Source organism: Delphinus delphis, chromosome 5, assembly GCF_949987515.2.
Source record: "Delphinus delphis chromosome 5, mDelDel1.2, whole genome shotgun sequence".
Classification (NCBI taxonomy): Eukaryota; Metazoa; Chordata; class Mammalia; order Artiodactyla; family Delphinidae; genus Delphinus; species Delphinus delphis.
Window position 1 is genome coordinate 19,396,171 of NC_082687.1, and position 24,430 is coordinate 19,420,600.

The window sequence follows — 24,430 nt, forward strand, 5'->3', positions numbered from 1 at the left end:
TTACACACTGCTGGTAGCATTCTGCCTGAAAAAGCATCTCAGTGTGAGAATTACTAAGTGCCTCTTCCCTGAGAACAAGTGTGAACCAAGAGATAACCCAGCATTTCAGACAGTATCATTTCCTTAGGGGAGAAAGTAGGGGGAAAATAAAGTCAACTGTGACTAAAGTTGTGTTTGACACTAAGAAACAAGACCAAAATGAGTGAAAACATTTCTAAAATATCTTTTTGTAAATGCATAGGCAAAGTTAGAATACATGTAAGACTTAGGTCACGGCCTCTGTGTGTGTCATCTCCACACATTTTCTTTTCTTTGTGAAAACAATGTCTACATAGTCTCAACCAATAGTGCCAGTATTGTAATGAACTATGAGTACGGTTCATGCCTATTTTTAAGGAGATAGATGCTCATTTCTATGAGATTTTTGCTCTGTGGGAAAGTGAGTAGGAAAACAAAAGCAATTTTTTGATATGTATATGTATAACCTTGCCTATGATGTCCATGTAATTTTTAGCAATAACTTTATGTGACCTTAAAAGGAAGAGAAGGCTTCTAACTAAGAGGGAAGGCTATAGGGTCAGATCTGGGATTGAATTCCAGCTCTGTCACTTAAAACTTTTAAAATCCAGATTCCTCATTTATAAAATATAGTTAAAGCCACATTGTTTTGAGAACCAAATGACATGAACACTGTGAAACACTTACATAGTGCTTGGCACATAGAATACTTAAAACGAGTAGCTATTAACAGCAACATTAATAAAACAAGAATGAACGAATAAGTAAAGGGGCTAAGCTGTTACCTCATAACTTTTGAACAAGAGCTATGTTCTCATTCCGTACCTGAAACAAAAACAAACCTATAATAATTTTTGAACTTTAGTAGATTTTTAAAGATTTTCTAGCACAAAGCCTTAACCAACGAAGTAGTTTTAAAAAACAGCCCATAATTTTAAACACATTTTTGTTTTTATTTTACCAGGATCACATGGATATAAATTGTGGATGTGAGCATCTGAAAACATACTTAATTATCCTATGTACTGTAAGTCTTCTATGTGTATTAGAGGAGACAGCGTCATAAAATTGTATAGCTGGCAGAGACTCGAATATAATTATTCCAATTTCCTCATTTAGCTGAGATTATGCAAGGCTCAGAAATACTGAGAATTGCCCCGGTTGCCCAGATAGTGAGGTGGAGAGTCAAGATGACATCCGCAGCCTTCTGACTTCCAGTCCGGGGTTCTTCAGACATGTGACAGATACAGTTTGCTATCTAAAGACTATCCTTCTTTGCAAATCTTTGTGTGCTGGGGGGAGGGGGAATGAGCATTGTGTATTTCGTAGAACAAACTGGGATGCCTTTGAAGATGTGGACACTTAACAGGGGAGCGGGAGCTGGAATGTGTATATCACTTTCTCCTCAAAATCTTTGTCAGGGCTTCCCTGGTGGCGCAGTGGTTGAGAGTCCGCCTGCCGATGCAGGGGACACGGGTTTGTGCCCTGGTCCGGGAAGATCCCACATGCCGTGGAGCGGCTGGGCCCGTGAGCCATGGCCGCTGACCTGCGCGTCCGGAGCCTGTGCTCTGCAACGGGAGAGGCCGCAACCGCGAAAAAAACCAAAACAAAACAACAAAAATCTTTGTCACAGTATCTTTTGTGAAGAAGATACATCACTTAGGGCATTGTCTCCCCAATGGATTGGTTTAAGACGACTTATGCTTTCCTCAGAACTGAATTCCTGGAACTCTTGACCAAGAGTTTATATGCACCCTGCAATCCAAACCCTCTGTCTTTACCTTATTGTACTGCGGTCTGTTGGTAAACAGGCATTTGTAGAAGACAGTAAACTTGTCAATATGATATTATTTCATAAATTAGATAATATCTTTTGCTCCATTATTTCAAATACAGGAAATCAACTTAAAGTTAATAATGAGGTTAAAGGAACAATTGGAAAGCGGATAAAGATACCTATAATAGTTTTCAAAATTTGCTGACATTTCTCCAAGTTTACTTCATTATGGTATAAAATGTAAAAAAGTACAATTATGTGAAAGAAAAGTTTAACAGTTTGATACTTTGACAGTTGATTTTCTAAAAAAGACTTTGTGAGATAAATAATTGCTACACAAGCCTCCCTCCTTTAGGTTTTTTTTCTAAAAAGAGGGAGAGGGACATTTAGGCGTGAACGATTACCAAAACTTCAAATTGATCTTCAAAAATATTTTTAACATCAGAACGTAAATTAGTAATTTAGAGATCCTTGAGAGAACAAGGGACATTTATTTTAAGGCTCTGGGGGAAACTCTTGAGTATTTCACAGTCTTTAAAGCAAACAAACAAAGGACCTATTTAGATCCATAACTTTATTATTTTTTTTACTAGGCCGGTTCTGACTTGGAGCAGGAATAGGAAATAAATTTTTAGGATTTAAAAATCATTTTATAATTTATGGCTCTAGCTTAAAATTTCTGGGCAAAATGCAATATCAGAAACAAACAGTGAACCAACCCAAAAAACCCTCCAAACAAACAAAAAAACCAACTACGTATCTACATGTACATCTTTATACCTTTACTGATACATCCATATCTGTATGTCTATATCTCTTAGTCCCCTTTTCCAGCAAGTGTCTACTTCTGGTATCCCTGTTCCTGGAAGTGGAAGCATCGTGGAAGCCCTTGAATGGGACAAGAAGGGCTACAGGAACAGGTAGCCTAGCTCAAAAAATGTCCTGAGTGAAAAGATGAGGCGGGAACAGGACCAGAGAGTGTTAGGAGAAACCAAAGCGTCCTAAAAAGAAGGCCCGAGCAAGCCCTTGAGCAGTTTCACTTCCGCGGGGCGCCCAGCGTGGCGAGCCCTCGCCCTGAGGCCCGCGCCCCGGGGCTGCGTTTCCGGGACCTCGGCCGCAGCCGCCGCGGTGGGAAGCGGGCTGAGGACGGTCGGGGGCCCGGAGACCAGCTCGCGGAGAACCTCAGACCGGGAGAGTCCGGGCTCGGCGGGCACCTGTCCAGGCGCCCGGGCTTCAGCAGCCGCGATGCTGCCAGCAGCGCCGGGCCGGGCGGGCGGGAGTCGGGAATGGCCCGCAGGCGGCCCAGCGCCCCGAGGTGGGTGTGCGCGCGGCCGGGCGGCCGGAAGGAGGCCAGCCCGCCCCGGGGTCCCGCGGAGACTGTGCGCCTCGAGGCCGCGGGACCACGGCTGCCGCTCCGCCGCGCAGCCGGCTTCTGTCGCGGGCTCCTTGCCGGGGGAATCGGGACGCGACGCGGTGGGAGCGCTCCTTGAATCTGGGCGGCGTGGCACCGCCGGTGCCGCAGCTTCTGAGTAGCTGGAACTTTCCCGAGCACCCGGGACAGGCTCCTCTAGTTTCTAAAATCAGCTTGGAACGTGTTTTAAAGTTATTCATCAGCCTAAAACTTTTGTCAACATGGCAAACCTGCCCTTTGGTAGCATCGCCCGTTTACCTGCCAGGTCTCCCAAAATCCAATCCGGTAAATTTGGCCTGTGACCTACTAATCAGACAGGTTACTTTCTGTAAAAACTCCTCGAAACACAGATTTTCTTAACTTGTTGAAAGGAAAAGCAGTCCGTTCGGTTGAATACATAAATGCATTTATGGGTCAAACAGAAGTTAAGGCACTTGTTTTCATTCCTTTTTGAAGTATGTCAAATGCATTTGTGAATTGTACACTGATTATAAAAAGTGTTCAGTTTTGAAAATTAAAAAGAAAAGGCTTCCACTTGGATATTAAGATTCCTGGAGATGTTCACACTGAGATGTGCGATAAGAAAATCTGAGTGAAATTCTATTAATTTGCTGAATGGAGTTTCTCATAGCTTATTAGCATTTTGTTAAGTAATGAAATTATGACTTTAGCTGTTTCTCTTGGCAAGTGTTTTTTTTCATATATAAATTTTAAAAGACTGTTTTTCAGTTAAAATGGGGGTATTTGTGGCAATGGAAATGGCAAGAAAGGAATTATATCTTAATATGTTAACTTTCTAAATGTTAAACATTATTCTGAAAACTGTGGTCTGATGGACTGCATCTGTGCTTGGTTCAGTAAATAAACCAGCCTTGTCTTTTGAACCTTGAGTAGGTTAGCTCTTTTGTAATTTCAACTGAACAATTTAGGTAAATAGAATCAGCTACAATTTGTTTCAAACTTCTAGATGGAGCACTTTAGCCAGAACATGACTATTATTTTACTTAATACTCAAGTAATACTTTGAGGTATTTGCCATTGTGAATAATGCTGGAGTGATGTGAACCAATTTTTGTCTCATCCTGAGTAGCCCTGTTCCTCCCATGCGTTTCCCCCCATCTCCTTTGGTCCTTCCAATATGGTATTTATTACTTGCTTCATTTGTCTCCTCATCTGGCTCAGGTAATGACACTTTTCTTATACTGAGCTATCTTTTTGTTATTAACCCATGCCATTCCTAGATATGAAGAGTATTCTAAAAGAACTATTTCTGATTAATCCTTTTTTAAAAAATGGATACCTTTCCGTGTGACCTCTGTGTCTGCTTTGGGCAAGTGTCTCCACAGCATCTTAGACTTTGGCTTAATGTGACACATTAAGGGTCAGTTAGTCCAACTGCCTCATTTTAGACATGCGAAAACTGAGACTCAGGGAGTGATTTGCCCACAGTCCCATAACCAATAACTATTTGAAGATCCTGTTCATCATTTCACCAACAATCTTTACCTGCCCACCCCCAAGACTTGTGTAGTGATATGAGTGTAAAATGGGCAAACACAGTTTAAAGTGGTAAATACAGTTTCATGCCTATGAAGATTATATGTCTAGCATTAGGTGTATTGTGTATTTGTAATGACAATATCTTGTGTTTACTGCCATCAGAGAAATCTTTGAGTGTCCAACTTGTCCTTTAATGGAAGCAGAAAAGATACGATACCCAGAACTAAGACAGTGTGAAAATGGTGCACAGTGGTGAAAATTCCGCTTAGACTTTATTTTCTGGCTTTATGTTTAACTAGATACTGTCCACTAATGTCCAAAAGAGAAGTTCCTTCCTTGTTTTATTCCAAAACTAATGTTTAAATTTAAACTGCTACCTTCAATAAGGACTGTTTATTAAAGCACAGATTGCTCCCTACCCCATAGTTTTTGTATTTTTTATTATTTGATGCCTCTGATGAAGAGAGAGATCAGTTGTTAGGTTAAAAGCAGAAAGCATCTGTCCTGTCTCACATTTTAATATGTTAACTTTCTAAACGTTGAACATTAACATTCTGAAAACTGTGGTCTGATGGACTGCATCTTTGCTTGTGAGAAACATGGTTTGTCTAGGTCTTTCCTTTGTGTCCTAAAGTTCTTGCAGATTTGAAGCTCTTTACTCTTAACTACAGTCTTCCAACATAGCCAACAAGGTAGATTTCTCCTACCAGGGAAATACCCTATTTAACTCTAGTGGCTGGTAAAACTTGCTTTCTTCAGACCAGCGAGAAAGGTTCTGAGATAAGCTTACTTATGCTGAGATTTTGAAGAGAGGTAGCTCTCTCAGGGCCTTTTTACTTTAATATGGGATAATTCTGTAATATTTACTTGCTTAGGATTTCAGGCATACACAACAGCATACTGGGCGTCGTACTTGGGGTAGCAGAGGGACCTTTCTTGCCACATGTATCTGAACATGTGCTTTAGGTGATCATACCCTACTTATGATGGCCTCTGGGCTCAGACTGCTTCAGTCCAGCTTCATTACATATCTGCTTTGCGATCTTGGATAAATCAATCAATCTGTCATTATCCCAAATGGTCCATTAAAAAAGCAAAAGTGGGTACAAAGCAACATTTATTTGAAAGAATGTTTCTGAGGATTAAAGGAGAAAATGCATGTGAAGTGCTTTTCAGGGTGCCATAGCAAAGAGTAATTGCTTGATACGTGTTAGTTTTACTTCCTTGGTCGTTGGTCAGTAGTGTCATATTTACATGTAAAAGATAGAGTTCTTATTGAGAAGCTGCCTCATGGTGACTTGGGGAAAAACTTAAAAGAATGAAGCCATCAAACTCCCACACTAAAAAAATTTGGGAGTGTGACTTCTGTAGTAAGATATTGTCATAATCTTGGGGAAATAGTGTGGTCAATAGTTCTGAGAGGAGAAAAAGAAGGAATCCACAATGAGAATAACTAAGGATAGATGGATTAAAAGGGTTTAAACTAGGGCAGTTACAGGAAAGAATAAAGCGGGAATTTAAGAGGACAAAATGAGAATGTGTTTTATTTCCCCATATCACAGAGTACCAATTGTGACCCAATTAAAAAAAATAAATGTATGTGAAAAAAATAAGCATCAAACATAAAATTGTGGGATACTTCATCAAATTATAAGAAGATGGAAGATCTATTTTACCAAAATATTTACTGTTGGGTTAAAAAAAATCCAATGTAAAGAATATCATTCCTGCCAAATGTAAACCACATGTTTTGAGAATTTAAATGGCTTTTGCCCGATCATCTAAGTTACAGTTGCTATTTTATTACTTTCTTTATAAATTATAGAATATCTTATAGTAATTTTGGAGACAACTATGAAATAAGAATAGGAAGGACAAACATTCTGGAAGTTATTATTTAAAAATAAGTTATTATATGGCCTTGTAATTCTTTCCTGTTTTAAATGTAAAGAATGGTATCTAAGTTTTACTGCAGACACTGAAATAGTCCAGGTGGTGAAAATAACAGATATTGTATGGACTTACACCCTCCTGTATTTACTTTTGACTCAGAGAAAAATAATGAGCCTTTTAGACCTTTACCACTTTATCATTGTTGCTTCCAAGTGCTCCAAATTGAGATAATCCAGAAAGACCACTTCCCTTTGTAATCATGAGAAGTAATTCATCATTGCCTTGTGGTCTTTTATAAGATTTTCTTTGCTCCAGTTTATTAAAATAAGTTTTGTTTTATCATATTAAGCATGTGCCATATTTTCCTTTCTTTTAAGCTCCTGTACCTCTTTTCCATATTAGTAATTCTCATTGCTTCATGATTTATGTGTTCCATTTTATAAGGAAGACATACTGAAAAGTGTAAGAACAGTTCCTGACTTGGAATTTCATTTGCCTGATTTCGTTTGGTCATGATCTACCCTGAGGTGTAAACTTCATCCTTTGGTTGGGATCAATATCCTCATTCCCTTTTTGTTTGAATTTATCCTTAGGATCATGTCTAACTTTCAGAAGAAAACATAGTGTCAGACCACTTGAAATTTTGGCCTTCTTTTAATAGCTACCATTTATTACGTTTCTACTTGGAATTCATATCATATAGATATCACATTACCTTGACAGTTGAGACCATCAGAGGATTAGCACCTACTTTGGACAAGAAGTTATATTGTTCCATATAATCATATGAAAACATTTAATAATTCATTGTGTTCTTTCATTTCCTAAAAAAACGTGTAATTTTGTTTTAGGGTTTGGGGTGGAGGGTGAAGCACCAACATCAAAGATATGGAGAAACAAATCATATCAAAGTGGTAGGATTCTATAAAATCATGGAACTGGAATGACACATTGTAGAACAGGGCTCCCCAACCCCCAGGCCGTGGACCGTTAGTGGTCCGCAGCCTGTTAGGAACTGGGCCGCACAGCAGGAGGGGAGCAAGGGGACACTTCACTGCTGCTCCCCATCGCTCGCATTACCGCCTGGACCACCCTGCCCCCCGCCCAGCCAGCGGAAAAATTGCCTTCCACGAAACCGGTCCCTGGTGCCAAAAAGGTTGGGGGACCACTGTTGTAGCGTATTTCTTGTGACTGTATGAAGAATCCCTAAAATTTATACATTTTCTACATTGGCCAATCACATTTTATTTAGATTTAGTAGACCCATGTAATTAAAAAATCTCAGGAGACAACTACAGTTTTAATACAATTCCTGAACCATTGGGTCACAGTTGGGAAAGTGAGTGAGATAAAACTGAAGCAAAAATCTACTTTGATTTCAATTAAGGAGATAATTTCCTTAATTTCCTCATTACTTTTCAGTAAGAGTTTAGAACTTTCGCTACTCCAGGCACTTCTCTGTAGACCAGAGGACCCTTCCTTTATCATATCCTGTCCATCCATACCTATGTAAAATGGGTAGAACCATGAACAGCCCAGATTCCAGAAACAGTTACTTTGGCCAAGAATAGGCACTTGATTCAAAGGCAGCCAGTCCGTGGACTGCTTCATGACCAGTGATGTGTGTTGTCTGGCACACACATTTAAAGGTTTGTTGCAGTCAACCAAGCCCTTCTTTCAAACAAGAGATAATGAGACTGTTGTCAGGGGAAGGTCGATGTGTGATGATACACAGTAGAGGCTGACAGCTAGTTGACTCATGTGCAAGGTGGATAATTAGAAAGAAGACGAGAAGAGAGAATTAAGGAGCACTGAAAGACAAAGAGAGGAGTTTTAGTTTCTGACTTCCCATTTCCAGACCAAGTAAGACCCAGCTGCCCTTGTTCTGATATTGTCTGTTCATGAAATGCCTGTGGCGTCCTTGCAATGACCTTCTCTTTACATGGACTAATTTGAATGAGCGTCTCTTCTTTGGAGGAAAAAAAAGAGTTTGGGTTAGAATAACTTCATTTCTCAAACACTGCCACTCCTGTTCACAGAAGCTTCTTCTCTTTTAGAAAGTTGTTATTATTGTTCAAGTGATGTCTTCTATGCATCTTCATTGAAAGTTAAAACAATCTGAGAATTAGGTCTATTCCTTTTATGTGCTGAAAGTAGGGTGCCTTATGAGTAAGTCTTGTGTTCCTCTAGATAAGAATATTTGGAGTTTTCTAGCTTTATTGTTGATATTTGAAGAAACTGCATGCAGCTATTTTTGTCTCTAAACTTGAAGTCTCTATAGTTGGTGAGGAAATACTTCATTCAAAGGTTAATATTATAAGAATTAAGCACTGTTAAGAAGTCTAGAGTTTTGCATTATGTACTATAGTTACAGAATTACGTTAATTATAAAATTTAGCAATAGACTTTTTGTTTTGTTAATTCTGTTTTTATTTATCTGAAAAATTTACAGCATACTGTTTCTGACAAATTTTTAGAATGTATTGAAATTGAGGCACACAGAGAGGATGCTTATGACATTTATCTTGGTAAAAAAGGAAGAGAAGATACAAAAGCAGCATAATTTACTGACTATTATCGCAATCCCCCGGCATATGATGAAAAATAGCATCACTGACAGGCAATTGTGAAAACTTTATACACACTGTCAGCGGATTAATATCAATCTGAAGCAGTGTAATCAGCATTGTACTTCAGAGATTGGTCCTTGATTAAGATATTTTTTTTAGTAATAGAGTAGAAAGTTTAGTATCCTCATTAGGTTACAGATGATATGTTAATAATGGGGTTAATGATCATCTTGGAAAACAAGATTAAATTCAGTGTGCTCTTACCAAACTGGGGAGATAGGCACAAATTAAAGAAGTTCAGGTGTGATCAATTAAGTGTAGTGATGTAGATGAAGGAATTAGGCTCAGAATGATAAAAGATTTTCAGGTTTTGACAAGGGTACATTAACAGTCTTATAATGAGCCACGGGGAGAGTTGCAGAAGAAGAAGCTGGAAAAGTAAACGGAAACTAAATTACATAAATCTGTGAGCAAAGTTCCCTAAGTAAATATAATGAGTAGCTATTGAAGAGTTTTAAAACAGAAGCATGACATCACTAGATTTTGGTTTTTAGAAGATCACATGAAAGGCTATTCTTCTTCTGAATCACCTTCTAAATCAATGAAGGTGAAAATAAGAGAATTTATAACCTAAAAAAAAAAGATCATGTAACCTGCTTTTGGTACAACAAATTGGAAGAGGTCAAAACAATGGAAAGGTTTTGAACAATTAGGAATTTATCAACCAGTAAAATATAGGGAGAAGTGGACATGTTTATTAAGAACTATTACTTACATACTTTTTGTGGTATAGTAGGAGATATAGAACCTGAGGGGGAAAGAGATGTGAAGAATCAGTCTTAGGTTTGTGGCATGGAAAACTTGGAGGGTCATAAAGCTGTCGTTTACGCCAATGGAAAAGATTGAAAGAGCAGGAGGAAACGGTAAGGGCATGAGAACATCCAATTTCAATTTTGCGTATATTATATTTGGGATATCTGGGAAATATTCAAGTAGCGATGTCAAGTAAACATTTGATATTATGATCTGGAGCTCAGAAAGGCAGTTCAGGCTGGAGATATAAAATTGGGGAAAATACAGTCTTTAAAACTGCATCAGTAAATAAGATAACAGAAAAAAAAAGAGTTTAGAGTAGAAAGAAAAGATGACCCAGGATAAAGAACCATGTAAAGCAAACATTTAAAGCATTGATAGAGCGAGAGGAGTTACCCAATATGATTGAGGAGAGGCTAAAGAGAAAAGGAGGAAGATAAGTGTAAAACGGCAAGAATTCAAGAATAAAATGTTTGGGGAAGGCAAGAATGGTGAACTGACTCAGATTCTTTGAATAGGTCAGGTAAATTGAGGACTGAAATTTAGCCAATGGATCTGGCACCTTGAAACTTAAGATGACCTTAGAGAAGTAAGTAGCTTTAGTAGAGGGGATGCGAGTTGAAGGGTGAAGGTAGATGAGGATGTGCACGCCATGTAGACAACTTTTTAAAGCGTGGCTGCCAGAGTGTAGAAAGGAAGTAGCCACTGCAGGAGATGTGGGCCAAGGAAAGAATTTTATTTATGTATATATTTTTTTGTTTTAAGATCTGTGCTGCTATAATGATTTACTTGTACTCAAAAGCTAATAGCACTACACCAAAGGGGATTTTCTCCTGTGAAAACTTTCAAAGACAAGTTCCATAAATTCCATTAGGAACACATTTTAATGTATAGATTTTCTTATGTGTTTAAATATTCTGTTTCATTTTTTCCCTTACTTCTTTCCTTCTCTTTTTCCATGTTTCCAGAGTGCTTCTTCCTCCTCCTCTCCTCCCCTTCCTTCTCCTCCTTCATTGCTTTTCCCTCTCCCCACCTCCTTCTCTCCCTAAGCATCAGTGTTAATGGAAAATAACATATTTCTTTAGAAACTTTGTTTCTAAAACTTTTCATATTTCATAGAAACTTTGTTTCAATGCTAGATTATTCCATAGCTTTATTTTTTGTTGATCATCCCGTCCTTTTTATCCAAATTGGAATCAATGCATCACTATTACAATCATATCTTTGCACATACTTCAACTCTCACCCACCTCTTTTTGTCATACCCGCTTGATAAAACAGCAACCCTACATAAGTCTATCCAATTGTATTCTTCCTGTCCGAATCCACGTAACTGAATGTTGCTAAATAAAAGCACATTCAAGCAGGTTGGTATAGTTATAAATGTTGACTGTTCTTGTTACATGTTAGTTGTGTCATAGAAGATTTTGATAATAAATGACAGTGAGCTCAAAATTACATTCCCTGACAAGGGTGTAGAATGCAGATTTGTTCTGTGATGTCAGATCAGTGAAATCTTACATACCTTCTGTCTGCTGATGGGCAAAAAACACTGTACCGTGCTGCCTAACACTGTATACACTAGATAAGGTGGCTCTTGAGCGCTTGAAATACAGCTGGTTCAAACTGAGATGTGCTGGAAATCTAAAAACACACACTAAAAAAAAAAACAAAAAGGGCTTCCCTGGTGGCACAGTGGTTGAGAGTCCGCCTGCCAATGCAGGGGACACGGATTCGTGCCCCGGTCCGGGAAGATCCCACATGCCGCAGAGTGGCTGGGCCCGTGAGCCATGGCCGCTGAGCCTCCGCGTCCGGAGCCTGTGCTCCGCAACGGCAGAGGCCACAACAGTGAGAGGCCCGCTTACCGCAAAAAAACAAACAAACAAACACACGCACACTAGTTTTCAAAGATTTAGTACAAAAAAGTAGAATATAAAATCTCTCAGTCATTTTTATATGGATTACATTTTATATGGATTACATTTTATATGGATTAAATATATTGCATTTACTGGATTAAATTAAATATATTACTATAATTAATTTTACCTGTTTTTATTTTTGAAATGTAGCTGTTACAAAATTAAAATTACATATGTGGTTAGCATTTGTGACTTGTATTTTCTGTTGGATAGCAGTGCTCTCAGCTTTCAAAAAAAAAACCCCAGTTAAATCCATTAAAGGTTTGATTTCTCCCTTATAAAATATTGTTATATAAATATTACCAGATAACTGTCATAAAAATGGTAACGTAATTCACAGTCCCTCCAGCAGTTTAAAGAGACCCTCTTCCCATTCATGCCCACCCACAGAAGGTATATTAATAGTGACATTTCATTATTATTTGAATGCTAGGTAAAATTTAACTAGCATTTTTTCATATCATTTACTCATATTTCTATCATGTCTTCTGTCTTAATGATTTGTAAGAGCACATTGTAAGATCATACTGTAAGAACATATCATGTACTTTATCTTATGGATCACAGATACTTTTCTTTATCTTAGTCTTTCTAAATGATTTAGATTATGGTGTTTGTTGCCACTGAATATATTTTAATGCTCATTGGTTCAAATATGCGTATATTTTCTTTCCTAGTTCTGTTTCCTGTCTTGGCTGGAGGAGTCTTTTATAAACCCCTAAATGACCAATGTCACTTTCTACATTTTTTTTCTAGGATTTAACTTTTTATAGTTGCATCTAGTATGCTTGGGATTTATTTTTGTTTATAGCATGAGGCTGAAATCCAACTTAAGTTTTTCTTTTTTTAAAAAAATAAGGGCAGCCAATTGAGAAATCAACATTTATTAAAGGAACCCTACTCTTCCAAATGAATTGAAATACCACCATTGCCATACAGCAGATTTTCGTATATCCTGGAATTTGCATTTGGAGTGTTCTGTTCTACTAATGTATTTGTTTATTCCCAAGCCAATATCTGCTAAGGAAAGTTCTCCCAAGAAATCTCCTTTTCCTTTATTTTCTTGGCTATTAATAGATATTTATTCTTCTGTTTTGCCACTTGCATTTAGAGATTATTTTGTCCACTTTTCCTTCCCATGAAACAATTGGGATGCTGCGTAACACGTTTAGAAGCATTTAATAGAAAATAATCTAGCAGTTTTAAGCAGAAAGAACTTTAAGATCGGGAATTGAGTTTTTACATAATTGATGTAAGGAGTTTGGAAATAGGCTGGGACAGTTTTCCTAAGTGTCCCGCTTGGGTGGGGGGCTGGAGCAGGGGGTAGGGGCAAATGGGGTGGTGACTGCTTTCTTATCACCATCAGGAAGCTAGGGAATCTGGAAGGCACTGAACCAGATGTTGGCACCTGAAACACACTGGCGTCAGGACCCTAAGAATTTCTGGCTTATAAGCCATCTCCTGTTTGCTGGATCTGCACTAACAAAAACAGATGCCTTTCATTTCTTTGGAATTGCATTATATGCATATGCCGATTTGGGGAGAATCAACTTGAAATTCTATTAAGTATTCTGTTGGATTAATTTGGGAAGAAAATTCTGTGTGAAAAAGGTCCTAGGTTTCAGAAGTATATAGTAACTTGGGTTACTTAAATCAATTGACAAAATTGGAAACTTTCCACTCACTCATGTTACAACCACATGAAGGTTGAACTTTCCTGATGTGCTCCTGTGAACAAATGTAACAAGTCATTACTTTCTGTATTTGAAATGTCTTTCCAGGTAATATTTTATCACAAAATTAGTTCCTTGAATCATTAATTGGAAAAATGTGACCTCTGCATTGAAATTATGAGAAGGAGAATATCTGAAATTTTATTAGTATTAAACTGTATAAGATATTAAAATTAAAAAAGACACACAATGCCTTTTTAAAAGGAATTTAAGATAGATCTTTGGATATGCCTATAGAATATTAGTTTACAATTTATCAAAAATTTTATTTGTATTATAGAGGAAACTACTTTCCTAATCTCTCACCTGTTTCCTATACATTTTTCTAATTTAACATTGATAAATGTTATTTTACACGATAACTAAGGCTACAAGTTGTGTTCACCTTTGTGAGTTGATTATCTGTACTGATAGTCTGTGTCTTACCTATATCAACTCAGATATGGGATCTGTCACTTACTTGTGTGACTTTGAACAGATTACTTATCTAGGATCCAATTCTTCTATATCTGGATTGGGTAGCACCCTATTTTTTAGGATCATGATGATTAAATATAATTCTGTGTGTAAAGTGCCTGGAGCATTCATAACAGGTGCTTAGCAAAAGGCAAATATTATTACATTCAGCATAAGCTGGTATTCAGCTTTCACTTTTATTGGAAGAAATGTGTTTACATGGCTCATTCCCTGCACTTCTGGTGTCACATACATATGAATCTCAGGATTGAGAGCCTCATATAAATGTTCTTTCAGTTCTCCTGTTTAATTTTTCTCAACGCTACATTAAACACTGTAATATCTCAAACACATGATTCTCTGGGGATTCACTACAAACTGAACTTGATGAAACCTGTGATCTGTTATGAAAACAAATGCTGTGGTTCTATATGTGAATTGTGCGTTGTCTTGAGGAAAAATAGTTGATGGGTAAAGAACATTTTTCTCATTTTGAGAATTTAATTCTGTTTAAGCATTATATTTTCAAAAATAAAAATGTAGTTAATGTTCATTGCTTTATCCTTGGAGGAGACTTGGTCCACACTGTATCATAGATTATACCCCCCCCCCTCCCCGGCCCCATGAAGAAAAAACAACACACAGAAAAACTGGATCATAGTGTAGTTGACTCATAATGTAGTTGACTCAGATCATACTGTAGTTGACTCTTAACTTTTGTGATAAAGGCATTTCTAATATCATCATATAGTTAGATAATAGTTGATATAGTTGTATAGGTAAAGCTTTAGTGATATATTTGAAATTGTTTAAATTATGTCTGAGCAGTGTATTCCTTATAGGGTATAAATCTATACAGTGTTTCACCTAGACCTCTAAGGGTGAGGAGAATAACAGAAAGGGGCCCCTAAGCAAATTTCTAGTTTTAAGTAACCTACAGTTCCTATAATTATGGAGAGAAAGGGACAGCTTTTCTATTTTTTTTATGAGAGCCAGCCTTCCGAGAAGTTAGCAATTAACACACATTTCATTTCTGCCTCTCCTTGGGAAAATATAGAAGATTCGTTAGAAAGTATGCTCATATGTAGTACTTTATTATGTGACCTCTGAGAATAATTTTCTGATCTGGTGCATATGAAAATCTAGGCTTAGGTTCCTCATTCTGAGTTTAAAGCCTACCTGAATCACCTAGTAGTTAGTCATATGACCTTAGGTAACTGTTACAGGACCTCTCTGTACCTCACCAAGAAATGAGGAAAGAACACTTAGTAATACTTGCAGCAGAGCAGGTGCTCTGTAATTGATGGCCGTCATGGCTGCTGCGAGGTGAGTAGGTGAGTGGCCATGTGAGACATTATGAAGGGTGACTCATACTTCTCTTACCTGATGGTCAATACCTCAAAAACCCGAGTTCATACTTCCAGGGCTTTATTCCTTTAATACTGTGTTGCCCATATTGCTCTATAGCATATATATTCCTTGGAAAAAAGTTTTCTATGGAGGAAAAAGTTTTGAATATATATATTAGGACATTAAAATGGCCTGAGAAATTCTGCAATAAACAATGTCTCTTCAATCTCCTTGAAGCTATTGTTTCACAAATATATTTAACCGTGGGATGCTTTGTCATCTCAACACTGGTAGAGAAGTAAGTCCTTCTGCACAAAGTTATCATTCCTGTTAAATGGCAATGAGTTCTTGAGAGGATGACTCTTTCAACCAGAGACTGGTTGCACTCCTTTTAGCTGTTTTCCTCGGTCTCTTCATTCCATTATGTAAATAAAGTTCTGACCCTTTGCTGATGACCACATTTTGAAAGAGTGGGAGGGAGGGAGGCTTATAATAGAAATAAAAGCAGAAGGAGCTATACAGTAGGGAAATGGCATTGGTAGACTGAGTAGGGCACACACAATTGGCCGATTTCTTTCATTCTCTTATTTTTAATTCTGACCATTCAGGTGGGACCTTTGATTACGGGATGTGCTAGAGAAAATGGGAGGAAAATCAGAAGGTGATTCTCTATTAGGGAAAGGAAAGTGTGTGAATGAAATGGAACTGGGAAAGTACACAGGGAATTCTAACATAATAATATTTTGGAATGTATTTATGAGGTTGATATTTAAATAACGTGTGCATCTTAACTGAGCAAATGATTTTACAGATATTTTCACATGTTATATCTGTAAACCTACCACTATCTCAGTAATCATGTAAGCTATGTAGATGCCTTCACATTGTTTAACTATTGGGATTTCATTCATCAGAACATTCTAAAATTAAGAGCATCTTGACTACATGGCCATAAACAGATTACTTCATGTTAGAAATGTCTGTCAATGAAACACATGTTTGATGCAAACGTATGGGCTATTAAGAGTCACCCAAATAAATTTCTGTTGAAATATTTTTCAACCTAAAACAACAGAAGCTGATATAAATGCAAATAATTTAGACAGAGAATGAATTTTATGTCTTGGAGATTGACTAACTTAACAGCCCACATAGAAAACATTGTTAATATGACAATGACTTTTATTACTGAAATAGATTGGTTGCTATCTAAAGGAAGGGGTAACCTCTGGCATCCATTCAGCAGAGAAAAACACATTAATAGATGCTTCCTGATTTGCTAGTACAAAGTGTGACATTAGAGTAGCCAATTAAGTTTATGAAAAAGGATAAATAAAGGTGAAGCCATTTCTGAATGCCCTGTTTCTGAATATCCTCGGAGTCCTATATCTGCCCTTAGATAACCACCCTGGTTTCCAAATTCTTTCTCAATTGTTTGGTTTGCATATGAGCTGCCTTTGATCGTGAAAAAAAGTCTTAAAAGTTCACAGAACTATTTTTCTATTTTTTATAAATTATACAATTAAAAAAAATTTTTTTGACTGCATTGGGTCTGCATTGCTGCACACGGGTTTTCTTTAGTTGTGGCGAGCAGGGGCTACTCTTCGTTGTGGTGTGCGGGCTTCTCATTGCGGTGGCTTTTGTTGCGGAGCACAGGCTCTAGGGCGCGCAGGCTTCAGTAGTTGTGGCACGCGGGCTCAGTAGTTGTGGCTCATGGGCTCTAGAGCACAGGCTCAGTAGTTGTGAGTTGTGGTGCACAGGCTTAGTTGCTTCGCGGCATGTGGGCTCTTCCTGGACCAGGGCTCGAACCTGTGTCCCCTGCATTGGCAGGTGGATTCTTAACCACTGTGCCACCAGGAAAGTCCTCATAGAATTTTTTACACAAAGATAATTTTAAGGCATTTCTCAATATTATATTAACTTTATAAATCTGGTAACTAATAGTTTAGTATTTTTACTAAGATTTCTATAACCATTTAATATAACTAAGAATATTTAATTAAAATATATTCTGGGGCAAACAGAAAGAGTATGATTATGGTTTAAAAGTAAATGAAATTTAATATCCTCCATGTATGTCTAGAAGATTAAATCATTGTGCTTCATTATTTTTTCTAAAATAATACATGCACATGATTGAAAATATGTAACAAAGACTGAAAAAGTAGAAAAAAGCAGTGTATGTACTTCTAGTTTTTATTTTTCTATGTTTACTTTTAATAGTTTTACTCGTTTAGCATTGTAGCTTTAATATATTTACTATTTGTATATGCACTTTAAAATTACATTTGTATAGCTATTTGGTGATATGACATTTGTAAATATGTCAGCTGTGCTCTCTCCTCATATAAATCTGTTGCACAATGTTTTAAAACAAAAGAAAACAAAAGAAAAAGAAGAAAATCCACAATGATTTATTGGATAAAAGAATAGATCATTGTCCATACAAGATTGTTTTAATTAATTTAAAGAAAGACTGAGAAAGACAAATTTGGTATGATTTCACTTTTATAAAAAAAACAAAACAAACTAAGCAGCATAACAAAACCGAAACAGTCTTAGGTACAGAGAACAAACAGGTGGTTGCCATAGAGAAGGAGGGTGAGGGGATGAGTGATTGGTGAGAGAGATTAAGAGGTACAGACTTTCAGTTACAAAATAAATGAGTCATAGGGGTGAAATGTACAGCAAGAGGAGTATAGTCAATAATATTGTCATAAGTTTGTATGGTGACAGATGGTAACTAGACTTATGGTGATCATTTTGTAATGTACAGAAATATCAAATCACTATGTTGTGCAACTGGAACTAACATAGTATTGTAGGTCAATTATATTTCAATTAAAAACTATGTATACTCTCTCAGTCAATTGTAAGTATACAATATGGTATTGTTCCCTGTAGTCACCACGTTACCTTTAGTCACCATGCTGTACATTGCTTAAGTTTTAACTGTCATTTAAATTATGATTATAAATGAGAATTATAATTTAACCTTCATTTAAATCATGATTCTCTTTCCCAGATGTTTTTCTTAGGATTTCTTAAGTTATATTGCCAGTGTTCTCAGACATTTTCCAATGCTTATGTCACTTTAGTCCCTTGAATTTATCATGATACAGTGGAAAGAGCACAGTTTTAATATTTGGAAAGGGTTTTATAGCCAAGCATGTCCCTAGTGTTGTCAGCCATATTGTTTTTTAAACATTGACAATGTAAATTAACACTTTCAAGATGCTTATGGGCCCTGCAACAACAACAAAAAAATTTAACTTTATTAACTCTTCTAAGACATATTGGGGATGGTTTTGATTGTAGAAAATTTGGGAAATATAAGGAAGAAACATAAAATCCCATTTCAGTGTACTGCCCAGACTTCATCCTGTTTACATATTGGGACATTTTTTTTAACCTGTATGTATATAACATTTTTTAAAGAAAAATTGGACCTAAAAATAATAAAGAAATAAAACAATAGTTTTTAGGAACATAGGAAAAATTTTTTTTATAGAGCTTGATTTGAAGTCAAATAAGCACAGGATCAAATCCTGGCTCTGTCACTGATGGACCTTCCTCTTTTGCAAGCTATGCAACCTCTCCAATGCCCAGGAGGCATTATTGATGATAACATCAGTTATTCAGGAGAATGATTGGCTCATAACAGTAATTCAATTAGTATCTCTTATCTTAAAAGAAAAACACTACAGAAATTAAAGTTGGTTTCTCTAGGCACTTGGGAGTGAGGATATTTGTCAAGAAAGAGTGGACTAATGCCTCTATATTCTTGTGTAGGAGTAATTTTCCTTCATTTATTCTGCATCTCCTGTGCTAGGGTCCAGGGATATACACAAAGTTGGCTCCAGCCCTCAGGGAGTGTATTTAAGTGAAATAGGATGGGACAAGCTGAATAGCTCTGTTTCTTTTTATCTTCACTGTAATTCAACATCAGGTGACTCAGAACCCCTCAGCCTGCATAGATCTGAATAATTCAGTCATGAGAACCAGTATGCAGGCCGAGCAAGGGCTAAGAGTGTTTTCTCTGAGTATTCAGGGTGATTCCTGATGCATACCTGCTGTTCCAGAAAGTCACCACTCATTTTAGAATGCAGTCATGAGTACGGTCTCTAGGGACCGAGTTTTGCAAATTTCAGTCATTCTCATAAGACCTTCCCCAATTTTTGGCTCCCTCTTAAGAAAAAGCTTTTCTTTAGGCTAAATTTTTTTAGCTTAAATATGATATATTTTAAAAAATTACATCACTACCGTAAATGAAATATCATCATCACTTGCTGTAAGTAGAAGGGGACCATACAAATAAACAGATTGAAAATCAAATAATTTTGAAAACATTGTAGCTAAGGATAAGCTCTGGGCACATGGGTCACTCTGTCTCTGATCGTGTTGGAGTTCATGAACTCACAGGAGCTCCAAACTGAGACATAGCCCTTGAAGGAGTCAGGATTGGAGAAGTACTCTAAAGGGAATGACTTTCCCTCTGTGACTTGCTGTCACAGTGTCCCAGGAGTTTGCATCCCACCCACTGGCAAATGCTATCTCGAAAGACAGATTTCACTTTCCATTAGATTGAAAGGAAGCTTTATTTAGAGCTGACAGGTGTCAGGCACTATGATAAATGCTCCACATACTTCATCTCATTTAATTCTCACAACAACCAGTTTCATAAGTAGTATTATCCAAATGTTACAAGTGGGGGAACCAAGCTCAGAGATGGTAGTTATTTGCCGAATTTGGACTCATGACAGCCTTACCCCAAAGCTTGGCCTCTTGACCACTGTATGCCTCTCTGAAGTAAACTCATTTCATTCTCACACAAACCCATATATACATCCATGTCAGGCAGATATTCCTCCCATGTGAACATTTCCCATTTTTTAATCAATAAAGTAGCCATGTATATAGAAAGTCATCTTAATAGAAACATGTACAGCATAGAAGATGATATCGTTACTTATTAGTAGATCCACTTAGAAACGTTCTTTACAAGCGATAGAATAGACAACCACAGTTTCCAACCGATAATCATAAAAATTTAGAAAGTTTTGCTACTTTCAAGGTCCTTGGAGATGCATGAAGTGATAGGAAGTGAAATATCTACAATGAAATGCTAGAAAAAATGTCTTTAATGAAGGCCGTCAGGGTATTTAAAATAATGAAAGCTGTAATACATATGTGATTAAAATGTATTGTAAAATGCCTGCAGTAGAGTACTTTAAGAATGCAAGGCTAATAATTTGCATGTGCCTAACGCTTTGCATCCTCAAAGGAATTTTCAAACCCCTGCTAATTGACTCTTAGAAAATTCTTCTAATGTATCATTTGCTTTGACTCAATAAGAAATTTAAACAATGATCTTTTAAGCTTTTTAATCAAGGTTATCCTACAAACACTGTGTGAGGAGAAGCAGAAAGTATACTTGCCCGTATATCTATCTGTTTTAATTCAGAAGGCTTTGGGGAAGGAAGGGATAGAACCAGAGCTGAAAGCAGTGTTCAGATGTTGTGGTGGACAGAATAATGGCACCCCAAAGATATCTACATCCTAATCCTCGAACCTATGAATATGTTATTCACCTGGCAAAAAAAGGATTAAGGTTGAAGATGAAGTTAAAGATCACTAACCAGTTTACCTTGAGAGGGGGAGAGTATCATGGATTATCCAGACGGGTTCAGTATATTCACTAGGGTCCTTACACGTGAAGGAGCAAGGCAGCGTGTCTCTTGCTGCTGGGGACATGTACTGTATTCTGTAACATCTTATGGAAAAACCCGAACGAACTTTTTGGGCAACCCAATAGCATGAGAAGGACTCAGCCCAATGTTGCTGGCTTGAAGATGGAGGATTGGGGCGAGAGCCAAGAACTGTGGATTGCTTCTAGAAGCTGAAAAATGCAAAAGAATGGATTCTTCTCTGGCCCTCCAGAAGGAACATAGCCCTGCCTATGTCTTGGTTTTAGCCTAGTGAGACTCATTTCAGACTTCTAACTTCCAGTACTGTAAGATAATAAATTTCTGTGGCTTTTAAGTCACTAAGTCCGTGGTAATTTTTTACAGCAACACTAGGAAACTAATACAGATTTCTAAACACAGGTGGACTCAACAGGAGCAAAGAATTTCATTCTTTGCATGAATACCACAGATAAGACCCTATCCATCAAACATTCATACACCATCAGCCTAGTTAAAACACTGGATGTAACCATGAAAAAATTAGCTGTTATAAAACATGATATCAGTGTAACCCTTCAGTAGTCATCCTTGGTAAGATAGATACTTATTCATTATTGAAACATCTCTCTGGAATTCACTGTTGTTTTAATAGAGAAACAGAAAAAGAAAGCTCCGTTATTATTTGTTCCCATCCGATGGTTTTACCAGTTTAATAATCCTTGTTGTTAATGCTGCTGGCCACTGCTGCTCTTACAGTTTTTACTAGTACAGATATGTGAACTTCTGCAAGGTGTTTACTTTTTCAGTGCCTCAGCCACCACAAGTGCAAAATGAGGTAAGAAGAGCACTTGTTCACAGGGGTGCAATGAGGTTAAAAGAAATCAGTGCTTGTAAAACACCAGAACAGTCATTGGCACATATTAGGCACTCACTACATTTTGGTAGCCTTAATTATAATTATAATTATCATCATCATCGTCATCATCCACTGCCATGCATATCAATGCTGGATACCAGGCCTGAACCCGGCATTCAGATTTAGTATTTTATCTCTAGGAATTTGGGGTCAGTATCTCCACGTTTTCAGGTAAAGAAAGAGAAATAATTTAACCAAGAAAAAACTTAAACAGGTTGAAGAACTTTAAAATGATGGAGTGAGGACTGTTCCTGAAATATTTGGCTAAACTTCTGCTAGGCTTGGTGCTAGATGCCTTCTGCTTTCAATACGTAAAGCTCTGTTCCGTCTCAACCGCTCAGAGGACAAATATAGACATATATAGACATATATATACATATATATACATATACATATATATACATATATATACATATATATATATACATATATACATATACATATATATACATATAGACATACACATATACATATATATACATATATATACATATATTATATGTATATATATATACAACTATATATACATATAGTTGTCTATATACATATAGACAAATATACATATTTGTCTATACAAATATAGACAAATATAGACAAATATAGACAAATATAGACAAATATAGACTGAAAGACAACTGATTTAGATGGGCACTCCTTGTAAAAGGTCACTAATGTTATTCTATGCTCCCACTTTGTTTTAATATCTGAGAACATGAACCGTTTTTTAACACTAGTAGGGAATTATTTTGATGCCATTTTCTCCTAATGATAAAAATTGGGTTGGTGTCAGGCTATTTTGCCATGAAAGGAACCATATGGAATAGTTTTAGGGGTATTCTCTTGTAAAAGTAAATTGTAGAACATTTGAAAAATAGAGAATAAGATAAGAATAAAATTATAGTTATACCACAGCCCTTCACTAAGAAATAAGTATTGATGATATTTGCCTGGAATTGTAAGTTCGTGTGTACATATGTGAAAGAGCTCACATTTTATGTATGGTCTTATACTGTTCACAGTGGTTTGCATACTGATTCATGATACATTTTCAGATTTTTTTTTATGTCAAACAGACTTTGTAAAAGTTAAATGTTGTTTTGGATGTATACATTGTTCAGTTCTGCATTTTATGATACTTAAGGATTTATTGGCACTTTGTTTCCAAGACTGTGTTTCTAATTAACCCTAGGGCAAATAAGATTCTTTAGCCACAGGTCTTAATGAAATACTAAAATAAACTACCTTGTATTAAGGTAACTTGTAAAGATCCATTTCCTTTTTTTAGTACATAAATCCCATTAAGGGTAGGAATTGTGCTTCATAATCTTTATATTAAAGTCTGAACAATTGTTTTTTATAATAATCATTAAATGATTTTTAAGTAAACATATAAAAAGTATAAATGATTAGGGAATTGATATTGAGGCATTTTAAATCAACATTATGGTACTTATGGATAATTGTGGTAAGTTATCCTGTTGAATTTCAAAATAGCCGATCTGAAGATCCAAGTGATGAGAGAGAACTATAAAATGTTAGCGTAGTGAGAATCAGGATCATTGAAGGGTAAGGATGATGTCTTGTTAAATATGACTGTCCAGAGGTACTAAGAATTTCCAATGAAAGAACTGTATCCTCCAACTGTGTCTATATTTTCAAGTATCTGTTGCTGATTTTCAACTTTGCTTACAATTTTAAGCTATATTAATATATAGGAATTCCTCAAGTTCAACTGGTAAAATTTTTAAATACTAATATTATCTTACTCTTACAAGCTCAGAGAAAAAAATATAAGGGAAAATTCAGTATTTGAATAGCTTTTTCTCTACACTATATTTAAGTGTAAGTAATTAAGCAACCAGATTCAGTACATAAAATAGATTACTAAAATTGTTTAAGAATAAATGTAAAACATTTATTTTCATATATTCTTCTTTTTTTAAGTCTTTATTGGAGTATAATTGCTTTACAATGGTGTGTTAGTTTCTGCTTTATAACAAAGTGAATCAGTTATTCATATACATATGTTCCCGTATCTCTTCCCTCCCTCCCACCCTCCATATCCCACCCCTCCAGGAGGTCACATAGCACCGAGCTGATCTCCCTGTGCTATGCGGCTGCTTCCCACTAGCCATATACCTTACGTTTGTTAGTGTATATATATCCATGCCTCTCTCTCCCTTTGTCACAGCTTACCCTTCCCCCTCTGCATATCCTCAAGTCCGTTCTGCAGTAGGTCTGTGTCTTTATTCCTGTCTTAGCCCTAGGCTCTTCATGACATTTTTTTTTTCTTAAATTCCACATATATGCGTTAGCATACGGTACTTGTCTTTCTCTTTCTGACTTACTTCACTCTGTATGACAGACTCTAGGTCCATCCACCT

General features: G+C 36.7%; 1 protein-coding gene across 2 annotated transcripts in view; it reads left to right on the forward strand.

Annotated features, from left to right (window-relative positions):
- The first annotated feature begins 2,918 nt into the window (after positions 1-2,918).
- BANK1 (B cell scaffold protein with ankyrin repeats 1) overlaps positions 2,919-24,430 on the forward strand; it is a 312,945-nt gene continuing 291,433 nt past the window's right edge. For both annotated transcript variants that reach the window (XM_060011625.1, XM_060011626.1), the window contains exon 1: positions 2,919-3,110. In XM_060011625.1, coding sequence (XP_059867608.1) covers positions 3,041-3,110 — 70 coding nt within the window. In that variant the 5' untranslated portion in view covers positions 2,919-3,040. The remainder of the gene's footprint in view (positions 3,111-24,430) is intronic.